The sequence below is a fragment of the Aulostomus chinensis genome, chromosome 3 (assembly GCF_037954235.1).
Source record: "Aulostomus chinensis isolate RoL2024-O1b breed Wild chromosome 3, RoL_Achi_v1.0, whole genome shotgun sequence".
Lineage (NCBI taxonomy): Eukaryota > Metazoa > Chordata > Actinopteri > Syngnathiformes > Aulostomidae > Aulostomus > Aulostomus chinensis.
This window is the reverse complement of record NC_141322.1, coordinates 31,174,480-31,197,386: the sequence shown is the minus strand read 5'-3', so window position 1 is coordinate 31,197,386 and position 22,907 is coordinate 31,174,480. Positions and strand designations below refer to the sequence as shown.

The 22,907-nt window shown below is 50.8% G+C and overlaps 1 protein-coding gene and 1 long non-coding RNA gene across 3 annotated transcripts in view; one reads left to right on the top strand and one right to left on the bottom strand.

The window, feature by feature from the left end:
* Positions 1-22,907, bottom strand: part of angpt4 (angiopoietin 4) — a 30,261-nt gene that overhangs the window by 5,711 nt on the left and 1,643 nt on the right. The window contains exons 2-5 of one of the 2 annotated variants that reach the window (XM_086200361.1): positions 18,854-20,504; positions 18,305-18,600; positions 2,760-2,915; positions 2,463-2,584 (exon numbers count right to left, since the gene is read on the bottom strand). In XM_086200361.1, the coding sequence (XP_086056487.1) occupies positions 2,463-2,584; positions 2,760-2,915; positions 18,305-18,382 (356 nt within the window). In that variant the 5' untranslated portion in view covers positions 18,383-18,600; positions 18,854-20,504. Of the gene's footprint in view, positions 1-2,462; positions 2,585-2,759; positions 2,916-18,304; positions 20,505-22,907 lie in introns of both variants that reach the window. The other variant, XM_086200358.1, reaches the window with a different exon arrangement.
* On the top strand, positions 9,499-10,032 carry LOC147268629 (uncharacterized). The gene is made up of 3 exons (XR_015112204.1): positions 9,499-9,613; positions 9,698-9,855; positions 9,938-10,032. It is a non-coding gene; the product is annotated as an uncharacterized LOC147268629 (long non-coding RNA).

Below are 22,907 nucleotides of genomic sequence, written 5' to 3'. Positions count from 1 at the left end.
AGCCGTTTTTACCACAAATCTGTCTGCAGTTAGAAGCCGTACCTCCCGAAGCCATAAACCAGCGCAATAAAGATTAATGTCCTGGCCATCATTCTTTCTGCCGCAGCAGACTGCAGCCTACGTTATCTCTGCAGCTGAATCAGCAGCACAGCAGCTGAAAATAGACGCCAGCCCACTGTTGGATCAACAAGGCCGGAGCCAAGTGAATGAAACCTGATAAAGGCGCCGCCGCCGCCGCCGCAGCTGGGATATAGGACATGAAAATGGCCAAAAGACCAGTTCACACTCCAGTGTTGGAAGGTCAGCACCAGTCAGGTGAGGGGAAACCAGCTGAGCTCCCTGCTGTTTCCCAGACTAAACCACAATCTGTTCTTAACGGTGCTGTGTGATGGTGCATTCGTGCACAACCGGGAAGTCGGGAAGTTCAAAGCTCCGAGGTCCCTTAACGTGGCACCTAAATAAAGCTACATGGATCTCTTCATTGAAGACTTTACATTCACTCAATATTCAGTCTTCCAGGACAGTCAATGACCACTAATCGTCCTGGTGCCACGCGCTGCGACCGGCTGGCTTCACCAGGCAGCCCAAGGGTGGTAGTGAGGTGTGCTAACCTCGGTTCCTCCTGTCCGATTCATGTGGCTAATGTTAGCCTTCTGGCTAGCTAAACATGTTACCTCACAGTCAACAGTGTAACTTACAAAAGTCAGTTGGACGATCCACGTCCTGACCTTCATCTAGTCCAGGTTATACGGGTGATGACGAGGTTTGTGACTGGTTGTGTTCTGACGCCAGAAACTAAGCAGATTTCGACACCGTTGACAGTCTGAAGTGTTCTAGCTGGTTTTAACAGATCAAAGTGAGTTACCGAGCATTCGGATGGACGAAGAAGACATGAGCGGACATGTTTGGACAGTTGTTAGCAGTCAGTTGCTATTAGCTTCAAGCTAAATGTACATAGCTGGCTCCTTCTGCGTTTTGTGTTCACCTGTTTGTGAGTGTAGGAAAGACACAGGACACTTGTGGGGTCCAGTGTGGCTTCCACTGTCAGGATGTCATCGTTCCTTGTCATTGGTGACAGACATGTAAGTGTAGAAGTGTGGGATGGACAAGTGGGAAGTCTGAACACGGCACTCTGGGCTGAGGGAACTTGAGATCAGCATTTTTGACTTTTCTGAGACAAAACAACCCATCAATTGATGGTGAAAATAATCAGTGGATTTACCAGTGATGAAATAATCATTAGTTCCTCTTTGAAATGATTTTGTCGATCAGGCGACCGACACTGCTGAGATCTTTAATAATCTGAGGGATTCAAGGTTGTTACGTACACACACACACACACACGCAACAGTGTGGTCATGTCAACAGAGAACATGCTACATGATACTGACTACATGTTCTGGCGTCCAAGTTCCCCTCTCAATGACAAATAGTGAAAATATTGAGAGTGTAAATATTGACGTTCCTCTCAGCAGCAGCTGTGGACGCGGTTCCATCGACTCTACTGACTCACGTACTTCAGAGATCCTAACTGTTTAGTCGAGAACTCACTGATGAGGTTCATCATCTTGGGTTCCACTCAGGGTCGACCCGAATGTGGGTCACAGGATTGAAAAAAAGAGAAGAAAAAGAAGACAGAAGGCAGTCGTTTCAGCTCTAATGAGGACCCACAGAGACGGGCAGCGTCGGGGGGTTGAGATCAGTTTGACTCGTCAAACCTTCATGTCTCACAGATTACCTGAGCGTGTGAAGCACTGAACCCGACCTCAGCCCCGGTCCAGCAGGTGGCCCTGAACGTCTCATGATCGCACACGTTTTGTCGCGACTGCGCTGAAAACACTTTTCTCCAGATCACAACTTAGAAAGTGAAGTTTATTATTTCAGTGTTATACATCCAGCCGCCATCAAAATATCTTTGTTGTGTTTATGATGACTACATTGGGGGATCACAGCAAAGCTCCCTAATGCTGGTACCAGCACCAGGCTCAGAACCTCAGAACCACTCGCGCTCCAGTTGTTACTAAGTGAAGCGACGTCACTGTTCAGAGTGCTGAGGTCATCATTTGAAAGATGAAGCCTATCATCAGCCGGTAAACGATCCCGCCTCCCTTCACAAATCAAGTACGCATTTCTGCTGACGTTCTGGTTTTCTTACTCTCTTCTACCGGTTCTGACCCAAATGAATCCTGCACCTGTCGTGTTGCAGCCACGTCAGTTGCAGTCTTGCAGTATAAGTACAGCAACACTACAACCTCTGGTACTTGTAAACACATCCCTGCTCAGTTACTGATGACACTGCATCGTGTCACGTAGGCCCCTAATATACGGTACCAGTCGTCGATACGGCACCAAGGAACGCCACTTGGGTCGCCAGCAGAACTCTACTTTTAATTCTAAAGTTTCATTTTTCAGGTTTCAGTTCCTCCTCCATGGAGAGATCCGGTTCCTGCAGCTCTTGTTACCTGTTCTTGTCCCGTAGCTGGCTGATCTCAGTCGTTTGCAGGAGAAGTTCTTTCTCCAGCTTGTTGGTGGACAGCGAGTTCTCCAGGAGCTGGATCTCGATCCGAGACGTGTGGTTCAGCACCTGGTGGGATAAAGCACCTCAGAGGGGGACCTCAGGTCTTTTCTGTCATGAACCCAATCTTCCCAACGTTTTTAGTGAATGACGGAGACCAGGACGCAAAGTAAGAACGAATGACTTGACAGCGTCGCGACTCAGATCCCCCGCTGCGTCCTGCTCTACGGAGGGGAAACCTTACCTTGGCTTCCACCACGTTGAGTTTGCGCGTCTGCTCTGCTGTGTGTGTGAGGAGGTTGGTTCCGATCTCCAGCATGGTGGCGGTCTGGTTGTGAACAACGTGCGACGGTATGTTGGCGGCGTCCAGCCTGATGCTCCTTTGTATGGCGCTCTCCAGCTGCAGACAGGAAGAGAGAGAGGAAGTAGAGGGCTTCAGGTACAAGATGAGATCAGCTTGTTCGGTTGGTGTTCCTGATGTGTTCAAGTACCAGGAATTATTCTCCTGCAAAACTCCGGCTAAACCTGCTGAGAACCTCACAGGACTCACATCAGACCTGAAGAAAATGGTATTTTTATGGGTCTCGTGCGTCGCGAGCCAACAGGAAGGGCGCCGTTTTGATGTAAAGTTCATTCGGAGTCATTTTAGGCCTTTTCCAGTCATTCAGTGGACTCCTGGAGGGTCACTGCAGTCTGACCACTGACCACCGCTGTGCGTCCACAGTGGGTCGGCAGATTTAGATGATTCGCCATAAAATGAAACTGGTCCACCCCCCCCACACACACAGGGTCGGTAGCGCCACCTAATTGCAGAAGGAAGTAAGACTTATGTAACAGAATCTATGAGCATCTCAGTTCCAGGTGGTCTTCACACGTGTGTCCAATCACACATGAACAACGGCCAACATGGCGAGAGGAAACCACGCGGCGGAAGGTCATGGCTTCATCCTCAGCCACGGCGCTGCATCGACACTGGAGGAGGAAGTTTCAGGGTTCATCGCAGTATCAGTAAGTTAGAAGGAGACAGCTGAAGGTATCAGGCGCATCCTCAACGCGGTTTACATCGAGCGTTCCTGACTTGTTCTGAGTCTGTCCAGCTGCAGCCTTCTGAACTCTCACCATCCAATCAGTGAATCAGCTTCTCCAGATCAAACTTGTCAGGGATACAAAGATAATCCTGCTCTCCATCTCTGGGAATATCGACCGCAGCCAACTGGCAGTGCCACGCTGCGACCTTCAATCCCTGCAAAATAAATAATCCGTCCGTCCAGCCTAGGTTTGTCCCTCAGACTGCGAGTACCCAGGATATCAGTTGATAAATATACCACTGGACCAACAAACAGGCTGGTCCCAGCGGGCCGGCCCGAGACCGTGGAGGGGTCACTGGGAGGGGGAGTGCAGCTCCGTCACGCTGGAGTCACGTCCCTGTACTGCATCAAAGACACCAACTAACAGAAACGCGCTTGTTTTCCCTGTCTTTTTATGAGTTCCAGTGAACACATCTTGTTATACGTGCCAAACCGTCACACACCGCCTCCACGCCGTTCTTGGGAAGGAGGCAGCGGGTTAGCCTCTGACGGGAGGGAGCGACGCTGCTGATCTGCCAACGCAGAGGTAGCGAGGTGCTAAATGCCAGAAATCTGCGCTGAAATTCATCCCTCAAATGGAAGCGAAGTCAGATTGTTGAAGGAGGTTTGTTGGCTGCTGGAGGCTGACAGCTGATTGGTTCGGTGACAGCAGAATTATGGGGTGGAGGTTTTATTCCTCTCAACTGCTGATGTTATCCACACCAACCGGCCTTATCGGAGTCATCGCTCTTCACGCACGCTGACGGCACAATTACTCATTTTCACAACCCAATTAAAGTTCTTCAAGTGTTACTGTGTTTAGTCTGCTTCGATTGAACTGCTCTGCTCCATCAGAACCTGGTTCTCGGGACCAGATACCGATCAGCAGGAGCCCAAGTGGCTTTTTGGAGGCTAAGAAACTGACCTGGAACAAAGACGTTAAAAAAAGAGCTGTGAGGCGGTGAGGAGTCAATCGACTGATCAAACCAGGAGGACATAAGGAGCAGCTTTCCTCCTCCATCCTGCTCCGCTCCACGTGATGCTGCTCTGATAAACTCTGATCAAAGCTAAAACCTCCACCTGGCAGACGGAGTGCAGCAGGAGAGGCGGGGCTCGCTGGAGGGGTGTCCAGGATGAGGCCAGGAGCTCCCACCAAGCAAAGAAGAAAGTTAAATTTAACAAGTTGTTTTTTTTTTTCTGGAGACACAATGTGCTGACTTTTTAATTTACTCACTTCCTGCTGTAGCATCTCACACACACACACACACACACACACACACACACACACACACACACACACACACACACACACCTAATTAGAAGCTCCACAGCCTGACTGACAAGCTGTGGGAGAACAAGCCCACGTATGGACGCTCATTTCTGGGATGCTAACTCAAACCACATGTTGGCTGAGATCTGGGTGACGGGGGGGGGGGGGGGGGTGACGGGATCAAACAGTCCTGATAACGAGACTGACGCACAAGCAAGTAGCACCGATAAGAATCTGAGGTAACAAGTGCACTCTGGGTCGCTGGAGTGTGTCAGGAGCTGACGTGACGGAACACTGAGGGGGAGTGTTCCCGGTCGGCGCCAGAGACGGACGCCGCTGGACAGGCCGGCGTAGGTCCCTCCTTGGCGGCGTAGGTTCCTGCATGGCGGCGTATTAAATGACTTTAAGCCGACCCATCAGGACAGACGCGTACTTGCGGAGCTCGTTATTTTCCTGCGGTTTCAGCGAGCCCAGATGTTTTGGCTGCATGTCAGGGTGTCCTGACCCGGCAGAGCCCGCCAACAGCCCCCAGCTCCACTTGACTCTGTCGGGAAGAGCCTCGCTGCACGGTGCTTGGTTCCAGCTCCAGAACCTCGCAGGACTCTCCTTCCTCCGAACTTCACTCTCTATTTTCTTACTCATTTCTTCTCTCATTTTATTCTTTAAAACAATTCAAGAGACACAGACTTTGGAATCGTGGAAATCAGAACAGGTGTGACGAAACCTTCTGTTTAAAAATCTTTGTACGCACATTGACAGTGAAAAAGGTGTTTGACCCTTTAGAAACATCCACTCGGCCAAACCCCTCAAATCCATCCAGACGTTTGAGTTTCCTGCGACGAAGCAAACCGGCGCCGGTGATCCGAGGCAGAGCGACGAGTGCGTGAGGGTGTGACTGACTGGTGATGGACCCCTCCATCCTCTCACCCCCCCAACAAAGAGTTCTCTGTTTCTCTCTCTGGACTTGACGAGCTCAGGAACCCCGACTGGTCGTCCGGTCCGATCTGGACTGACGGAGACGGAAGTTCATGCCCTCATGAACTAAAATCCTTCAGAGTTCATCAGGACGCGACGCCCAGGACAGAAGTCTCCTCGGTGTCTTCAGTGCAGCTACGCCACACAACACGCACGTCATCCAGCACGTCATCCAGAGTCGAAGACACGAAGACGAAGAAAACAGGACATCAATGACCAGCTTCTGGTCAGTAGAAAGTTTGAGATCCTCGGTGGCGTTGGCGTTTGGCCCGGCGCCATCTTGAATGAGGGCTGTAAGAGTGGGAACCAGAGGGAGAGAGCAGAATGAGACAGAACCAGCATGAAGCTCTGTGTGGTTCTGGTCCGATTGGCCTGAAGTCCCGGGGGGAGCAACCATTTCCACCATCATCACATCTTCGTTGTCTATAATCTCATCCGCCATCTTCACCATTGCCCCCCCCCCCCCCCGCCCCCATCCTCAGCTCATGCACCTCCTGGTAACAGAAGTCTCCTCCAGCGTGACCCCCCCCCCCCCCGTGATGGATGACTCCCTGGACTGGAGCCCTCATTCTCTCCATCACACTGAGGAGGAGAACTTGATCTCCACCCGGCTGTCAGCAGCCTGTCTGCTCTGCTAACAAATGCCGTGACCTTTTGAACCTAAGATCAATCTCACGTGGTTGCTCTCAGTCCTCCTCCCAGATAGTCCTCGTCTGCTGCGCTGTGTCTCAAAGTCTGGCTCGGGGCCCCAAACTTGGCTACCAGGTACACTGAGCACCAGTAGGGACACAGATCCAACTGGTGTCACTGGGGAGACCCGTTGTTTCTTCCAACAGAGAGAAGTTCAGGTTCAGACTCTGATCCCATCTCTCGCCTGGCATGGATTTGCACCGATGGCAGGAGGAATTCAGGCTCTAAGGTTCATTCGGGGTCCTGCAGGTAAGAAAACTGGAAGAGACTCACAAAGCCATGAGGAAGAACATGACAAGATCCTCTTCATGTTCTGCTGCCTCTGGCTGTGTGGGAGACTTTACACTTGACCTACATCTTCTTGATGGGTGGAGCCCACAACCCTGGGAGGTCCAACCCTTGTGCGCTGAGCTCCATGTACATGTGTGTTCAATGTAGCCGTTATCTGAGTGTAGCTGCGGGCCCTACGAGCCCCGTCACACCCTCCGTGAACACGTTGAGGAAAAGCAGATTCGTCCTGACTTCAGGAGCCCACGTAGGGTTTCTGAACCCTGGACGTGTGATGATCCAGCTTGGGTGTCTGGCAGAGACCTGCAGTCATGGAGGGTGTGTGTGCAGGACCAACCAGCTGAAGATCAGCAGACGTCTGGAGGTCGTGGAGCCAAGAGGAAAGGATCTATGTCCTATTACAAGCCTGATATTCTCTCTAGTTCAGTTCTGGACCCTGGTCCCTGGGGTCCGTAGTGGTTTACAGCGGCTCTGGTGACGAACGCTGTTTTGCCGCTTCAAGTCGAGGAGTTTATTCAGCCGTCAAAGGTGCCAGAAGAAGATCGTCGGAAAGATTTCACTACATTAAGACATTAAAAATGAAAAGAAGATACGAAAAGCATTGAGGGGCGGCGTGGCTCAGAGGTAGAGTGGCTGCCTAGCAACCAAAGGGTCGCTGGTTAGATCCCCACTGGATGGATGAATGATGGATGGATAGATGGATGGATAGATGGATGATGGATGGATGGATGGATGGATAGATGGATGGATGGATGATTGATGGATGGAGGGATGATTGATGGATGGAGGGATGATGGATGGATGGATGAATGATAGTTGGATGGATGGAGGGATGATGGATAATTGATGGATGGAGGGATGATTGATGGATGGAGGGATGATGGATGGATGGAGGGATGATGGATGGATGGATGGATGATGGATGGATGGATGGATGATGGAGGGAGGGATGACGGAGGGAGGGATGATGGAGGGATGGATGGATGATGGAGGGATGGATGGATGATGGATGGATGATGGAGGGATGGATGGATTGATGGATGGAGGGATGATGGATGGATGGAGGGATGATGGAGGGATGGAGGGATGATGGAGGGAGGGATGGATGATGGAGGGAGGGATGGATGATGGAGGGAGGGATGATGGAGGGAGGGATGGACGATGGAGGGAGGGATGGACGATGGAGGGAGGGATGGATGATGGAGGGAGGGATGATGGAGGGAGGGATGGACGATGGAGGGAGGGATGGACGATGGAGGGAGGGATGGACGATGGAGGGAGGGATGATGGAGGGAGGGATGGACGATGGAGGGAGGGATGGATGATGGAGGGAGGGATGGATGATGGAGGGATGGATGATGGAGGGAGGGATGATGGATGGAAAGTATTGTGAAAAGGAGAGCAGGAAAGGCAGCTGGGATGTAAATCAGAGCTCATAAATGAACCTCCTGAAATCCACCAAAGTGCTGCTTCGTCACGTTTCTGCTCCTCAACACAGGACGACGTTCATTTAGGAGCAGGACAGATGAGTGGAGTCCGTCCAGAGGAACCAGAACCGAGCTCTGACTCACAGTCCCAGACGGCTCCGAGGGAGAACATCACCCGCCTGCAGCCTCTGCTCATCCCTGTTGTTTTCTCCTGAACCGACCCTGCGCATCACAGCTGGACGTGAAGCCACGACCACTGAAGGTGACGCAGGGTTGAGAGTACGTTGTAGTGGCGTGTGTGAAGCCCACGGCGAGCGGCTTGGGTCGGCGCCGCGGTGCTGTCCAGACACCCCCCCCCAGATATTTGTTTCCCTTTGGAAGAAAAACTTTGATTGGAAAAATTGAAAGAATCAATTCACAAAACATTCGACCAGACGAGCTGTAAACACGGCGGTTTGTCCACAAGCAGGCCCCCCCCCCCATTCTCCTCTCACTCGTAATTACAATGGGGGGGGGGGGGGGGTTAAGGCTACATTTGATTGCGCCAGCAGATTCCAGCCCATTAATTATGTGTTATCATAAATTTAGGACTGAGCCTGAAGTGGATTTTCTGTTTTCTTTGCAATTCAGAGTTGCTGGCTTCCCCCAAACTGGGCCTGAGTGCTTTGACCCGGCAGCTCGGGGGGAGGGAGCAGCGCCGGGCCAAGAGGAGAGATTCCTCTCTCAGGCTCACGTAAACAAACACCGAGTGGAGGACGGCAGCACTGGAAGGAGAACTGGAACGCCGGAGGACAGTCGGAGGCAGCGCCACCTCCACGCAGGAACGCAACGGTCCGCACACCGCACTTCATTCTGCATGTTCTCGCCGCCATCACACACCATGACTGCATGACATCATGATACATAATTGACAAGATGACTCGACACTAAATCTGTTCACTAAACACTGAAAACAAACGCAGGTCAAACATGTCGAGCTCTCGCTGCCAGATTTGTGGAGGATGGAATTCCTGAGCCTGTGAAGCTCCTCCCTTCTCCCCGACTGCGTTCTTAATTACTAATCATTTATTATGAAAACTGCCTTCGACAACCTTCCTCTTTTCTAGGCTGCACGTTTGGTTTCACCTCTCCTGAATTATATCGACTTGGTAAAAATGGCGGAGGAGTGATTTAGCGATTGCCTTGTGATTCGTGATAATCTGGCCACAGCAGGGTAAAGGAAGCACGTCGCTCAGTGGGCTGTAGCGACGGCCGTCAGGCGACGACAGGGTGAGGACTCGTTCTGGACAGAAACAGCACGTATGGAATCACTCCAACAACACCAACGCTCGCCAACACACGTCAGCCGTGAAATCTCTGCAGCCATCTTGGGAACTGGCAGGTTGTGTGTTTGTGTTTTATTTTTGCACACTTAAAGGTAGTGATTGATTCCTACTGATGTAAGCGGGTTTCTCGTTCGTGGCAGCTCTCTCTCTCTCCCTCGACGGCGCTCCATCACGACCCACCATGACGGCGTGGTTGTTCTTGGCCAACCGTGTCAGCAGCACACTGGTGCTTGATCACGACTACAGGGCTTCTTCATCTGGTTTGACATCAGAGTAAACAACGCAATCACGTCTTCAGGTTGCAGCTGCCGCAGCAACACCCTTGAAACACGCGATAGCGTCGTATGGATTTGTTCACAAACTCAAACTGTCATTCGCAGATATCGAGGGCTGCGACGGAGAAAAGTGGAAACAGCTGTTCCACCCTTGGAGGGGGTTTTTCCACATTGTGCTGTTTCCATAAAAAGTAAAATGCTGCATATAATCAAATGTGCATCAGAGTTCCTGACTGGCTGTTGTAAGAGTAGAGCCCAGTTCTTGTTCTCTGGCTTGGTTTTGTCTAAAGTCTCCTCACCTCCATCTCCTCCCCCTCCCGCCTCCCATCTATCACACACAGCCTCACCCCCCCCCCTTGCTCCTCCCGCCTCGCCTCACTGTCCTGATGGATGCGTTGACGGGCGACTCGTCTGGAAGTGTTGAACTATGTCTTCCTCTCTCACTCCCACTTCTCAGCTGTGAGACACTTGAGTCCTCCTCCCCCTCTGTCCTCCCTCCTCTTCTGGGATGAATTTCAACTTTAAACTGTCTCTTTTATGGAGTAATCAAGCGCAGATTTCAGGGAATGGAAACTAAACCATATATTGACATTGATTTGAACTCGTGAAGCCCAAAAACACTGTGTTTGATTTCACGAGGCGACATTTCTGGAGATATTTACAGGCTCTCTGTCACTCCCATCATCGTCGTCTTCCCTTGTCTTTCTGTAAATGTGCTGAATGGGACCTGAGGCCGCGAGCGGAGATGTTGCTCCTCATGCTGCAGACACGTTTTGAGCAAGATGTTTTAGTTCCGTTTGACCGGACGAGAAGAAAATCAACTGGAGTCAAACTGAAGACGCCTTTTTGGTGACAACTTCCCCCTCAAGTCTTTCGCTATTTGATCTCTGACTGTACGAGTGAGCAGGAGTTTGGAGATCTGATGTGCAGCTCCTCCTCTTCGGTGTGTTGTCTTCATCCTCTGTGCGTCCTCATAAGTGACGTCTGTTGCTGCCGTCGCCATGACAGCCAGCTTCAGTGACCTGTTCCCACCTGACACCAGCAGGGGTTTCAAACCTGCTGATAACAGCTGCTGGTCCTCTTTCCATCACGAGCAGATGAGTTGCTTCTTTCCTGGCGCATCATGTGTGACATCACAATGCTCTGGAAAGTCGTGATCGGCGTCACCGCAGCAGCGGCAGAGAGCAGCGTCTTGTACTTGAACGCGATCTTCAGCAGCTGCAGCAGCACGGTGGACAGTGACGGTGCCCCTCAGACTTCAGTCTGTCTCTCGAACTAGGCACCAACTGAACGATGTCAAAGCGTCGCGGCGGGAACGGACGGTGGAAGGCGTCAGAGGGTGAAGGGACCGGCGGTAGGGAGGAGCGGTCTGTCCACGTTCTCAGGAGCTGGTTGGTCCATGCTGGGCTCACAACAACGATGATCTGCTGTCCACGCACAAATAAAAGACTCAGCATTTTGTTGGTTTAGGTTATCAAACACTCATGACATCTCTGGTCGTGACATCACAGCCAAGCAGTCTCACCAAGAGACCCAGAGCTCCTTCACAGTCCCCTCAAACCCCCCCCCCCCCCCCACTTCTTTGGTTGGTCTCTATCTCTCTGTCTTTCCCGTCGGTGCTTCCTCTTCATCTCTGTCAGTGTTTGAAGCAGGTCTCCAGCAGCGAGCCGGTTGATAACAGCCTGGTAATCAGCCTGAGTGATAAAGCAGGCCGACCTGGCTCCGACTGAAAGGAACTCCTCTAAACTGGTGTCTTTCTTCTTCTTCTCTTTTCATCCGTCTCTGTCACGGGAAGTGAAAACCTTCAGTAGCGAGGTCTGATAGTGAGCCACATGTGGTCCAGGAGGACTCTGTTCTAGAGACAGACTACATACCCTTTCTCTGATACAACTTAAAGTTTTGTGTTCTGCTCTGGGGTTCTGGTTCCTTGTTTATTGTCGGGATTTCTGACAAGTTTGGTTCTTCTTGCTATTTGCTCTTGTGATTTGCCGTTCGCAGCGTGGGAGGAGCTGAGGGCTCGTCTGTGCTCCTTCAGCAGTTTCTCAGACACATCGCGTTGGTTCGCCTTGCACAAAAAAGCATCAGTGACTGGAGCTCACGAGGATGTTTCTTTATCTACATTCTGCATTTTTTTCTCTGTGACTCCAGAATGCAGAAAGAGCCAGCCACATGTTAGCTTCAAGCTAACAGAGACTGACGGCTAACAGTGTGTTTTGGGGTGAAGCATCGCTACAAATAACGGAGTCGGTGAAAGTTCTCAGCCATCCAGGTCCTGGTAGTCTAAGAGTTCGGCCTGGGAGGCCTCGTCAGTTCAGGGTCACATCACCTCGTGCCCACAAACTCGTCGTGATCGATGACCAGCTGACCTGTAAGGTCTTGTCGATGTGGCCTCTGCAGCACCAGGAGGATCGGACCGACCTGACACAACGAGCCACACAGCTCATCGACGACTGCCGCTCTCTCCTAGCAGGCCTCCCTGCGTACGTTTAAACCGCTGCAGACGATCCAGAGGCAGCAGCTCGTCTGGTCTTCAACTCGCTGTGGACGTCTCCTCACTGGCTTCCAGCGGCAGCTCCAATCAAATTCAAAGCTCAGAAAAACGGGTCAGGAGCTCTCAGACCGGCTCTTTGTGAACACTCAGCACTGACAATGCTAACTTTTGACAGATATTGTTGATGTTGGCATTATTGGTCGTGGTAAATTAGAATAAGAAAGAAAAACCTGTCCCTTCTTCTGCCACCAGATGGCAGCACCTGCAGCCAATCAAACTTGAGGCACCTTGTCTACTTCCTGAGGTTTTCCTCTCCAGTCTGAATTCTTTGTTGTACGTCGCTTTGGACAAAACCGTCTGCCAAATGGAATTTGTAGAATTGTAGCCTTGTAGCTCCGTTTGCTTCTAGAGAACTAAAGAAGCCTCTTGGATAAGAGGTGAAATCTCTTCGACACCAAAAAGAAGTCCAGTTGCCGACACCAAACTCTTCAGCTGCAAATAACTGACCAACTTCCTGCAAAAACAGTCAGAGTCCAAAAACCTTAACCTTTGCTGCCAATAATGGCTGGAGAGGCTAAATCTGAAAGTGTTTCTTTCGGTGGGGGGGGGTCCCATCCAAGCCCAAAAAGTTAACAATAACAACCTACTAGTAACCATGTGCCTAATACCGCCACAAATCATAATATTGTCATGAATTCCTGCTACAAAACTTAGAAAAGCTGGGCTTGATTCAGTGACGTCGCCATGTAAGGAGCTCTCCTGCCTCCATCCATGATTCCTGTCTTAGTCGCTCCACTCAGAAATGCACATCGGCCACAGCCACACGGAGAGAAACACACACATCCCACTCACGACCACAGTCACTTCCCTCGTGAACCCACTTCCTGCATTAGTGGCTTGTTATGTCTTCCATTCCTACTCGTGTAGCTTTCCCCCTCATTTCACAGGTATCGTGTTATCGTGTTGTGAAATGCAGTGTCCTTGAGTCTCTAATCCCATTTTAACCTCCAGGAACATCAACGAAACCTCAAACAGAACCGCCGTCCCACCAACTGCTTCAGGCTTCAATAAACGTCATGGACGTTTAACAGTAGAGACGCTGAAGAGCGCAGTTTGAAACCTCCTCAGCCCCCGGAACAGCTAAAGTGCCCAAAAACTCTCCGGGTCGTCGTCGTCCACACTTTCATCTGAGGTGCAAACTGACGAGACGGCTGGGGCTCAGGGTTACCAGCACGCGGCACGTTCCAGTGCAGGTGGAGGAAGTGACACTAAAGTCCCCTTTCATTCTGATCTAGTCTCACCAATTCCTCCTGATTCTTTTCTTTATTATTCTCATGGAAAGTTTCCCTCTGTTTCACAAAAATAAAATAAAAAAAGAGCAAATTTGCAGGTTGACTGTTGATGGCGGTGAAGTTTTCACAGGGCGGCTAAAGTGCGGTGGTTGAGGAATGAAGCCAACACCATCACAACAGTCACTTTGTGTAGGACAACCCTCTGGACCAGGATAAAGCTCTCTCTCAGTTCCACACTCGGTTGGAGGTAAAGGAACGAGCCACCAGAACTAAGAGTCCACTTTTATGCTGCTGTTTCCTTTTAACGGCACCTCTGGAGCCCCGTTGCAGCTGGATAATGGCTGGATTGTCAGCACTTGTGTTTGGACTGAAGGAGGCTGCCTGGCTGATTATAGCGGCCATTAGGCTGTTATTAGTGCTGTCAGTGGGGTCTGTTTGATGTGCAGCAGTAACGGATGACGGAGCGCAGAGCGGCGTCCAGGTGTTTCTCCTGACGGAGGTCAAACCCTCGTCAGCACCGGCCGGTTCTCAACTAAGAACACGCTGAAGGTTCCAGCGAAAGGCAGCAGCTTCTCTGTTTTCTACAAGAAGCACAAAAGTCTGAGGACATTGGAGGAGCAACGTCAGCTCAGGCACCAGAACTGCTGCTGGACTACGGCCGCCGCCGTGCATCTGAAGCATCTTTTAGTGGAGAATATAGGAGATTAACCCTTTAACCTCTTTTATATAAAGCCTACAATTTGCCAACCTGGCGTTAAGCTGCTGCGGCCTGAGCGCTGACTGGTCCCGGCCACTGGCCGTGACGAGCTGAGCTTCGTTAGCTCCCCTGCTAGCAGGACAGTCACAACTGATCCAGCAGCAAACCTCAACCTGATTCAGACATTAATGGCCGTTTTCTGCAGCGGACGTCATTGACGACAGTGAGTCGTCAGCCCAGCTACGCTCGCTGCAGTCAGCACACCCAATGGACCCCCGTCAACAACAACAGCCCCAAGCATGTCAATCATCCTGAAATGGTTACACATGAGATGAACAGTAATTAATTTTCAGGAAAACAAAACGCAAACCTCGCTGGGTTAGCACTCCCGCTAGCAGGCGCTGCTAACGCTGTAACGCTGGGAAGCTTTCTGCTGTGCACTCGCGTTGTTTTGCTTTTTGTCGGTTGTGTATGAACTTTATTTGTCTCCCTTCGCGCTCCTGAGATGTGACTTAAGATTCCTGGAAGTTTGTGAAATATTTTGCACACAGCAGCAAAGATACAATGACAGCATGAACCAGCAGTGAGCCGTCAGCGTAACTCATTCTGAGTTCATGAGTCACCTCTTCAGAGGAAAGAAAGATTTCCCATAAATCAAATGTGGTCATGTGACATTGTGGGCTTCGCCCTTTGTAGCAGTTACAAAGTTACCAGCTTCGTGTTAAACCTCCATCCCGTGTTGTCTCAGCTTTTGAGGTCGCTCCTTCTCATCCCCCAAGAGGGTTTTTTCTTGGCTGCCTGTCTCTCTGGAGATGGAAATCTCTAAAATGACCTTTGACCACATGAAAGTGTCTGACTGCAGCAGCGGCGGTTGATAGCTGGGCTGATCCGACCACGCCGTCCCTCCTGCCTCCCTCAGACTCTCAGGTCCATTTGAAGTCAGTCATTTTGCAGAAAACTAAACAAGCCCCCAGCTAACGGCCTCACTTGCTGCAGTTTAGACGCCTGAAAGACGCAGCGAGTGGAGGAGCACCCCCCCCCCCCGCACATATCAAGTGAGACAGAAGCACAAGACCATCCGTCTGCTAGGATTCTGGTTTTTCAAGATTCTTGCTCCTTTGTTTCTGGACCTGGTGTTCCTGTGTACAAGGTGGGTAACAGCGCCTTCTAACGCGCCAGTTGTGGGGAAAACTCGGCAGAGCGGGGAGAGAGCCAACGAGCCGATCGTCCAGGTTCGTCAGATGTTCAGCTCATCATCCCGCTGGATGCTGCTTCATCGCTGCAGCTTGACTCCAGCTTGAGGGTCTGATTTGTGACTTCCTGAGCTCTGGAGAGGACGTCTGCCACCAGCGGCCGCGTGACAAACGCAAACATCCAGAAGAATTTGAACAAATGGAGGGGAATCCACTGTCTGGGCCTGGGAGCTGGGAAACTGCTCCCTGAGTGTGACACTAAACAGCTGCCTTTAGCAACGCTTTCATATTCAGAATTCCTGCTTTTCTTGTGCAGTTTACAAGGAACACAGGAGTTCTGCCCAGATGTGAGGCCTTCGCTTTGAACCGACTCCAGCTGAGCGCTGGTGGATCAGAACGGATTCAAGCAAAACAGCCCTGTCACTGACAACAGATTTCTCCTGCATCTGTGGGACAATCATCCATAGGGCCTCAAGCTCCCTGTGACAGACAAACAACCACGACAGGATTGTGAATTATGTCATCATTCAAAAAAGTAAATATCCATCCATCCATTTTCTTCTGCTTATTCCTAGTAAGGGTCGTGGGGGGTGGAGCCTATCCAAGCGGCTACAGGCAAGAGGCGGGGTTCACCCTGGACAGGTCGCCAGTCCATCGCAGGGCCAACATAGAGACAGACAACCATTCACACTCACATTCACACCTACGGTCAATTTAGAGAATCAATCAGCCTCGTCCCCAACTGCATGTCTTTGGACGGCGGGAGGAAGCTGGAGTAAAAAAGTAAATGTAACATTTATTATTTTAACTGATGAAGATGTCCTGATCTGAACTTTGACCTGCACTTCTGCAGAGGTTAAGCATTCAACCCTAAAAACACACTTTTTCACAATGTTTTCTTAATGGGGGAGAAGAAGGAAGAAGGGAGGGACAGAAATGAGAGCAAGAAGAGAGAAAGAGGTCACGTAATTCTTGTTTATCTGAACTGAATTAAAGGTGACGAGATGGTGGCTTCACACACTGAGCTTAGATATTGTTGACCCACCCCAGTGAACCCTGAAGGTTAGCTTGAAGTCGGAGCTTCTGTCTCCTGTTGGGATGATTCTGGCCCCCTCAGGGCCAGCCCTGGTCGCCCGGCCCTGGTCGCCCGGCCCTGGTCGCCTGGCCCTGGTCGGCGGCCTGGTCGCCCGGCCCTGGTCGCCCGGACCTGGTCGGCGGCCTGGTCGCCCGGCCCTGGTCTCCTCCTAGCTTCCCCAGCTTCAGTGGTAAGCACGCGTTCATATGTAGCTGCAGCTCTGGTCATGTGCTCACCCACATGTACCGTCCGGTTGCTGCTGACGTCTCAGTGCTAATCTGGTGAAGCGCCTCTCTGAATTATTGCTGTGCAGATTAAAATCTCTCAAGAGAGAAATTCAATCCCTCCTTCCGCTATCCAGGTTCCTGGAGCAGAGGAAAGCACTTTCAGGATCAACTCTGGTGGGCAGCAAGAATAATTGAATTCTCGCTTGCTCCATTTACGGTGGAATGCGTCTAAACACACACACACACAAAAAAAAATCAATCCTGATCTGAGCTGCCAGGGATGTCTTTTATTCCTTCATGTTCCAGGAATTCCTGGAGAGAAAAACAAACTATAAAAAGACCATTTAACAGCGTGATAAAGCTGCCTGCTGCAGCTGAGCGGGACCCGCAGAAATCGATGGCTGCCAGCTTGATTTTCCCAGAGCTGTTTGACTCACCGTGATCACGGCGAAATACAACCCTGCAGTCTGGTGCCTCCACGAGTAAAGAAAAATAAATGATTGAGACTGTCTGAACATGTCCAGACAGTCTCAGCTGAAACAACCGGGTCTGCTGCCGGAGCGATCGTCCCAGTAAAATCACCTGAACACGTAACGACCATCGCACCCAAACAACCAGTCGTCCCCAGAACGATGCTTGAAACGCCCCAAGGTGCCGCTAGAAAACCCTTTGGAAATCACTGACATCTGGTTTGATCAACAGAACAGTGGATAAATGGGACGGTCCAACTAAAAACCGCTGGAATCGTCTCGATCATCTCAACCAAATCATCTGCTTCTGTCACCAGTTGCTGCGTCCACCTCACAACTACAGGAGTTCTGTTCTGGTCACCCTGCGGAACTTCAGGGAGGAACGGCAGCAGAAACTGCCGTCTGGTTGCAGACGTGAGAGCGTTTAGTCTTCTGCTGTGATCTCATCTTGATTGATAGAAGCCCAGACTTCTTCTGGAACCTTCTGGCTGCTCTAATGATGATGGATGGACGGATTCCTCACACACGTTTTCTTTGGCTCATCTGACTTCATGGATCAACATCACCTGCTGCAGCTAAATGAGGGTAATCTGCTGGTCTAGCTGTCAGCAGACGAGTGCCGCGGCTCGTCTGAACCGCCTCCCTCTAACCCAAGCAAACCGCCGTGACACGTGATTAATAACTGCCGCTTAATTGAGTCCAGCTCCCCTCAACCACAACACAGATGCCTCCATTTCTGTCGCTCTCGGCCATCTGGGCTCATTTGATTTATTTGGTATTTCTTTGTTCACCAGAGGCGGCACACATTCCTCCCTTCAGCCGTTACAGCCACTTGGGTAACCACACTCAGGTAGGAGTGTTCAGCTCGGCTAAATTACACATGAAAACAGGGGGACATCTGGAGCAGCTGTTTGATGTGCAAAGCGTTTGCACAAGATGTGTTGTCAAATGGTGCACGTGAATCTGGCGCCTGGTACCTGGAGACTTCTGAGCCTCAGCAGAGGAAGAACCCTTGAGGTGCTCTTACCTTCTGCAGCCACTGGGTGTTGTTCTCCATCGTGCTCTCCAGGTGCTGCAGCTTCCGGGTCGACCACTCGCCATCCATTGGCGGTGAGTCTCTCTGAAGGACGCTGCGAGAGCCGCCATATTGTTCCACCTGAGAGGGCAGCACCCCGCCCTGGCAGCCCTCCAGCTCCGGCAGGATGAAGGTGTAGCTGCACTGGCCGTGTTGGATCCGGTGGAGCCTGCGTCTCTTGTCCGCTCCTCCTCCTCCTGCTCTCCTCTGGCTTCTCCCAGTTCCTCCTCGCTCGGCGCTCACACCTGCTGCACGAACAGACAAAGTCCACAGCAGCAGAAGCGCCAGCAGCACCCGGCTGAGATATAAACCTTTCATGACGGCTCCTCACTGTTTGCTCTCAGCGCCAAGAAGGTCAAGAGGCGCTCGTTCACACTTTGACCCCAATTCACTTTAGGAAAACATCTGTGTGCAGGACGAGTCCCTGCACTAAACACTCGCTCCCAGAGCTACGAGCTGCACTGCTGAACCCCTGAACCAGGACGCATCACCTGCCCTCACCTGGATTCACCTACACCTCCTCACTGGAGGTGGAGATGCAGATCAGCTGAGGTGGGATCCATCTGCCTCTGCTCCTTCGGTCGGTAGCTGCAGGGTTTGTCTCAGCGTGGGTCTTTCGTCTTGAGCTGCTCTCCTGTGGTTTTGCTGGAAGTACCTGCTGTCCTATCAGGCGCCTTGAATTTCCAGGTGCAAAGATGAGTAAATGAATGGAAAAATAAAACGTGAGGAGGCTGAAACGGCGCAATAGGAGCTTTTTACAACATGGGGAGTTGAACGTAAAAAGATCCCCTCAATCCTCCAACATCCAGGAACGAAAGAAAACAGAGGCGAGTGCTTTTCTTCCCATCCTCCTCTGGAAGCTCCAGTTTCAGAAGTGGCTGAGGAGAAATACTTCTGCCCCTTCTTATCTGGGGCTGGCTGAGAAAACGAAGAAGGGGCGGGGGGGGGGGGCGGCCTGGAGGGACAGTAGACCTGAGGGAGGTCTAACAGGCGTTCTATTTGTGGGTCGAAGGAAGAAAGGAGGGAGGAAGGAAATTAGAGGAGGTCAGATGAGGAAAAGAAGGATGATTAAGGAGAAAATACTGAGAAAGAGAAAATGAGATCTTTCTGCTGTCGGATCTCAGCTGATGCCTTGTATGGTCAATCACACTGAGTCAGCAAAGCGCCGAGCTCTGGGGCATCGTGGGAGATCAGTGGGAACACCACATAATCTGGAGTGCTTTTGGTTCAGAAATCAGCTGGTTCCACCTTCTCACTGTCCGTCCCGCTGCTCTTCCTCCAGAGAAGATTAGTTCCAGACGGATGGGACGGTCCTGGGCCCCTGAACCACAACTCCCCTCTGTGAGCAACCCGGTGGTCGTACATGAGTTTATTAGCACAGAAACGTTGGTCTGGAAGTGACACAATCAATCAGTCCTGGACTTTATTGGTGTCCTGAACACTAGGTGGCAGTGTGTCACCCTTACAACTCGCAGCTCTCTTCTTCTTCCAGTTCACCTTTTTTCCCTCACGTAACAAAACAAGTTAGCCAGCAAATCTTTGGAACAGCGGTCAAGAACAGAAACAGACGAGCTCGTGCTGAGAAGGCATCGCTTCTGTCTTTGTCCAGATATTCGCTGTTTCTGCTGTTGTACTTGAGTCTCATTTCCAGAAGTTGGACAAACACCTCGTGTATTTCAAAAGTCCCGTTTTCGTCGGACTGATAAAGTTAATCAGCTTTCTTTCATAAATGCCCTGAATTACATCCACTTGAATCAATAAAAAGAAGCGAGATAAAACAGACAGAGAAGGAAACAAGTCGAGTCTTCCTTCCAGCTCAGGCTGCCTGACCTCCGTCTACCGTCGCTGCAGCAGCATACATCTTAATTTTGGCGGGTCACTCACTTGATGTTAGCCAATTGGTCTTTGGGGGACGGCCGGGAGGTTACACAGCAAATGGCTTCTGGCCTAACTGGAGATCATTCTCATGGGAACGGAGAGCCTGCTGCACCACATCGAGCTGACGTTCCTCTTAAAGGACCCATGACATGAAAACTCTTCCCTGTTGTTGTTGTTTTTCGTCCCTCTGGTCTCCTCCTCCTCCTCCGCACCTCCTCACAGCAAATTCACCTCGAACACAACCAGTGGCGGAGCTTCTCCACACCTCCTCCCCCTGTAAAAACACTTCAAATGTTTGACCATGTTTGATGAACTCTTCACATCCTATTCACTGAGGCTTCTTTACATGTTTATACAGCTGATATCAGACATGTGCGTCTGTATTTACAGATATTAGTTCGTTATCAGCATCTTCAGCCAGATGGAACGAACCTCCGTCTACTGGTGAAATGACCTTCACCACCACGGTGCGATGACTTTGGTCCAGTAAAGTTATTAAATTGAACGAGTGCACGCTGTTAATAAGCAGGAACAAATCGCTCTCTCTGCCCACACAAGCCACACCCGTAACACGTCACGCCTCTCCTCCTGGGACGGGCCAGTTCTAGTTCCTGTCCCAGCGATCATTTCTCCATGAACGCGTCTCCAAATGTCACAGCATCAAAAACATTGACAGAAACGAAGAAACTCTTCACCCTCATCACGCCGACAGCTGAACGGCGTCACTGAGCTGCTGCAAAGCTCATTCACTGCTCCTTTTGAACTCGTGTTGTTGCTCTGCACCGTCACACTTTATTGCTGAAACTTCCTCAGAGCTTTGTTGGTGGAGCAGATTTATTTTTTATTTTTAACTGGGATCCAAGTGCATCAGACAGATGGAAACAAGCAGAGGTCTAACGTTTGGTCTAAATGTCGAGGGTCCTGTAGCAGCTACACTTCATGTTGTGATCATCTACACACAAACATCAGTCAGGTTTCCTCCCGATGGCACGAAGTTTGCATGACACCCACTCGGCATCCACGGAGCGATACACTGGCAGATCCAAGTGTCCGACCTGTTCAAAATCACACGCACTTAAATCCCAGACAACCACAAGAAGCTGCGGTAAGCACGCCTGCCGCCATCTTCCATCACTAACTGATCACCTGGTTCAGAACAGCGGTGGAGACACTCGACGTCTCCACACACCATGAAAACATGAAACCAACTGATGAGCCTGAACGCGGTCGGACTTTTCACTGTTAGGGCAGGACTTTGGGACGACTGGAGGAAGTTTACGTTTTGTTCACAGAGTGAAAGTCCTAGGACAGAAGGACCAGAGCCGCCTGAACACCGCTGACTTGGTGCTTCCCATATTGGGTTGTTTAGCTGGAAACTGTTGACCAACCTTGAACAGGTAATAGTTTATCAGTGAGTGTGGCGTTTCAGATGGGCGTCAGGCCACCACACTAACGTTGGTCACTGAGAGGATGAGCGTCAGTCACTTCATCGTCATCGTTGAGTTCCAGGATTAAAAACGCTGAGGACCTTCAGAATAATTTCATTTGACAACATGCTGCAGGGCTGCAGAGGCCCTCCAGTCTCTGGGATTGTGAAGCTCCCTCTAAGAGCCTGCTGATGCTGAGGTCGCTGGAACTTTCCTCCGTTTCAGTGGCGACACAACAGTTTTTGTTGCTAAGTGACAAAAAGTTAGCTCAGGAGAAACTGGCCCAAACAACCGAAGCTGCTCTCAGGCAGCGGGTCATTAACGCACCACACAGCGCTCTCCCCTGTGGCTGCGAGACTCCACGATAGGAGCCTGTCACAGTGACCTTTGACCTTCAGTGTCCTGCGGTTGCCCCGCCCACCGGGTGTTTCAACTTCTCACTTCCTCCTGGGTCTTAACTCATCTAATTATGTAATTTTATCCTGAGCCACACTCGGGTTTTACTACTTTATGTTTCCTGCCTGCCATCTTTATTCTTCTGAGTGCTGTTTTTGTTTCAATTATTTTATTACATATATTTATATTCACTGCCAAGGAGTTTCCATCCTGTTCTGAGAGTTTCTGCATGATTTCAGAGGTACAGCGATAACTGGTGAGCAGAATGGTCCCACACGCCTCCTCCCGCACTGTGCTAACGATGCTACACTAGCTTACGGTGCTGCTTTCACACAGTAGGAGGAAGATAAGCTCACTTCTCGCTCCAGGTTTTTAATTTTATATGTCTTAACCGTGTCTTTGTGTCCGTGGAGGCAGTAACGTGTCCGATACTCACTGGAACTGAAGAACGATTACAACTGGTCCAAATGGAAGTCCTTCCTCAAGTCCTCTCTCCATTTTTACCTGGTAAATGTCTGCAGACCAAAACAACAGGCCGACCTGCTCCGTAATTTCTTCTTCCATGCTGCCTGTTCCAGCCACTGTCGCGTGCCTAAACCGCCATCTTCTGACTGAAACCTGCACGACATCTCCTGGTTAGTTCGCCTCAAATCATTTGATGGAAACGGCTGTAAGTCGCGATTCCCCCGCCGCGGCTGGTGTGGCAGCTAAACCACAGTTCCCACCAACCCGCCTGCTCTCTTAACATTCTGGTGTCGAGGGAGGCCAACTTCTCTTAACCGCTTGACGCCAGAGTTTGGATGCGACAAAGAAACGACTCATCATGAAATAACCAGGTTGAGGAAACTGGAATA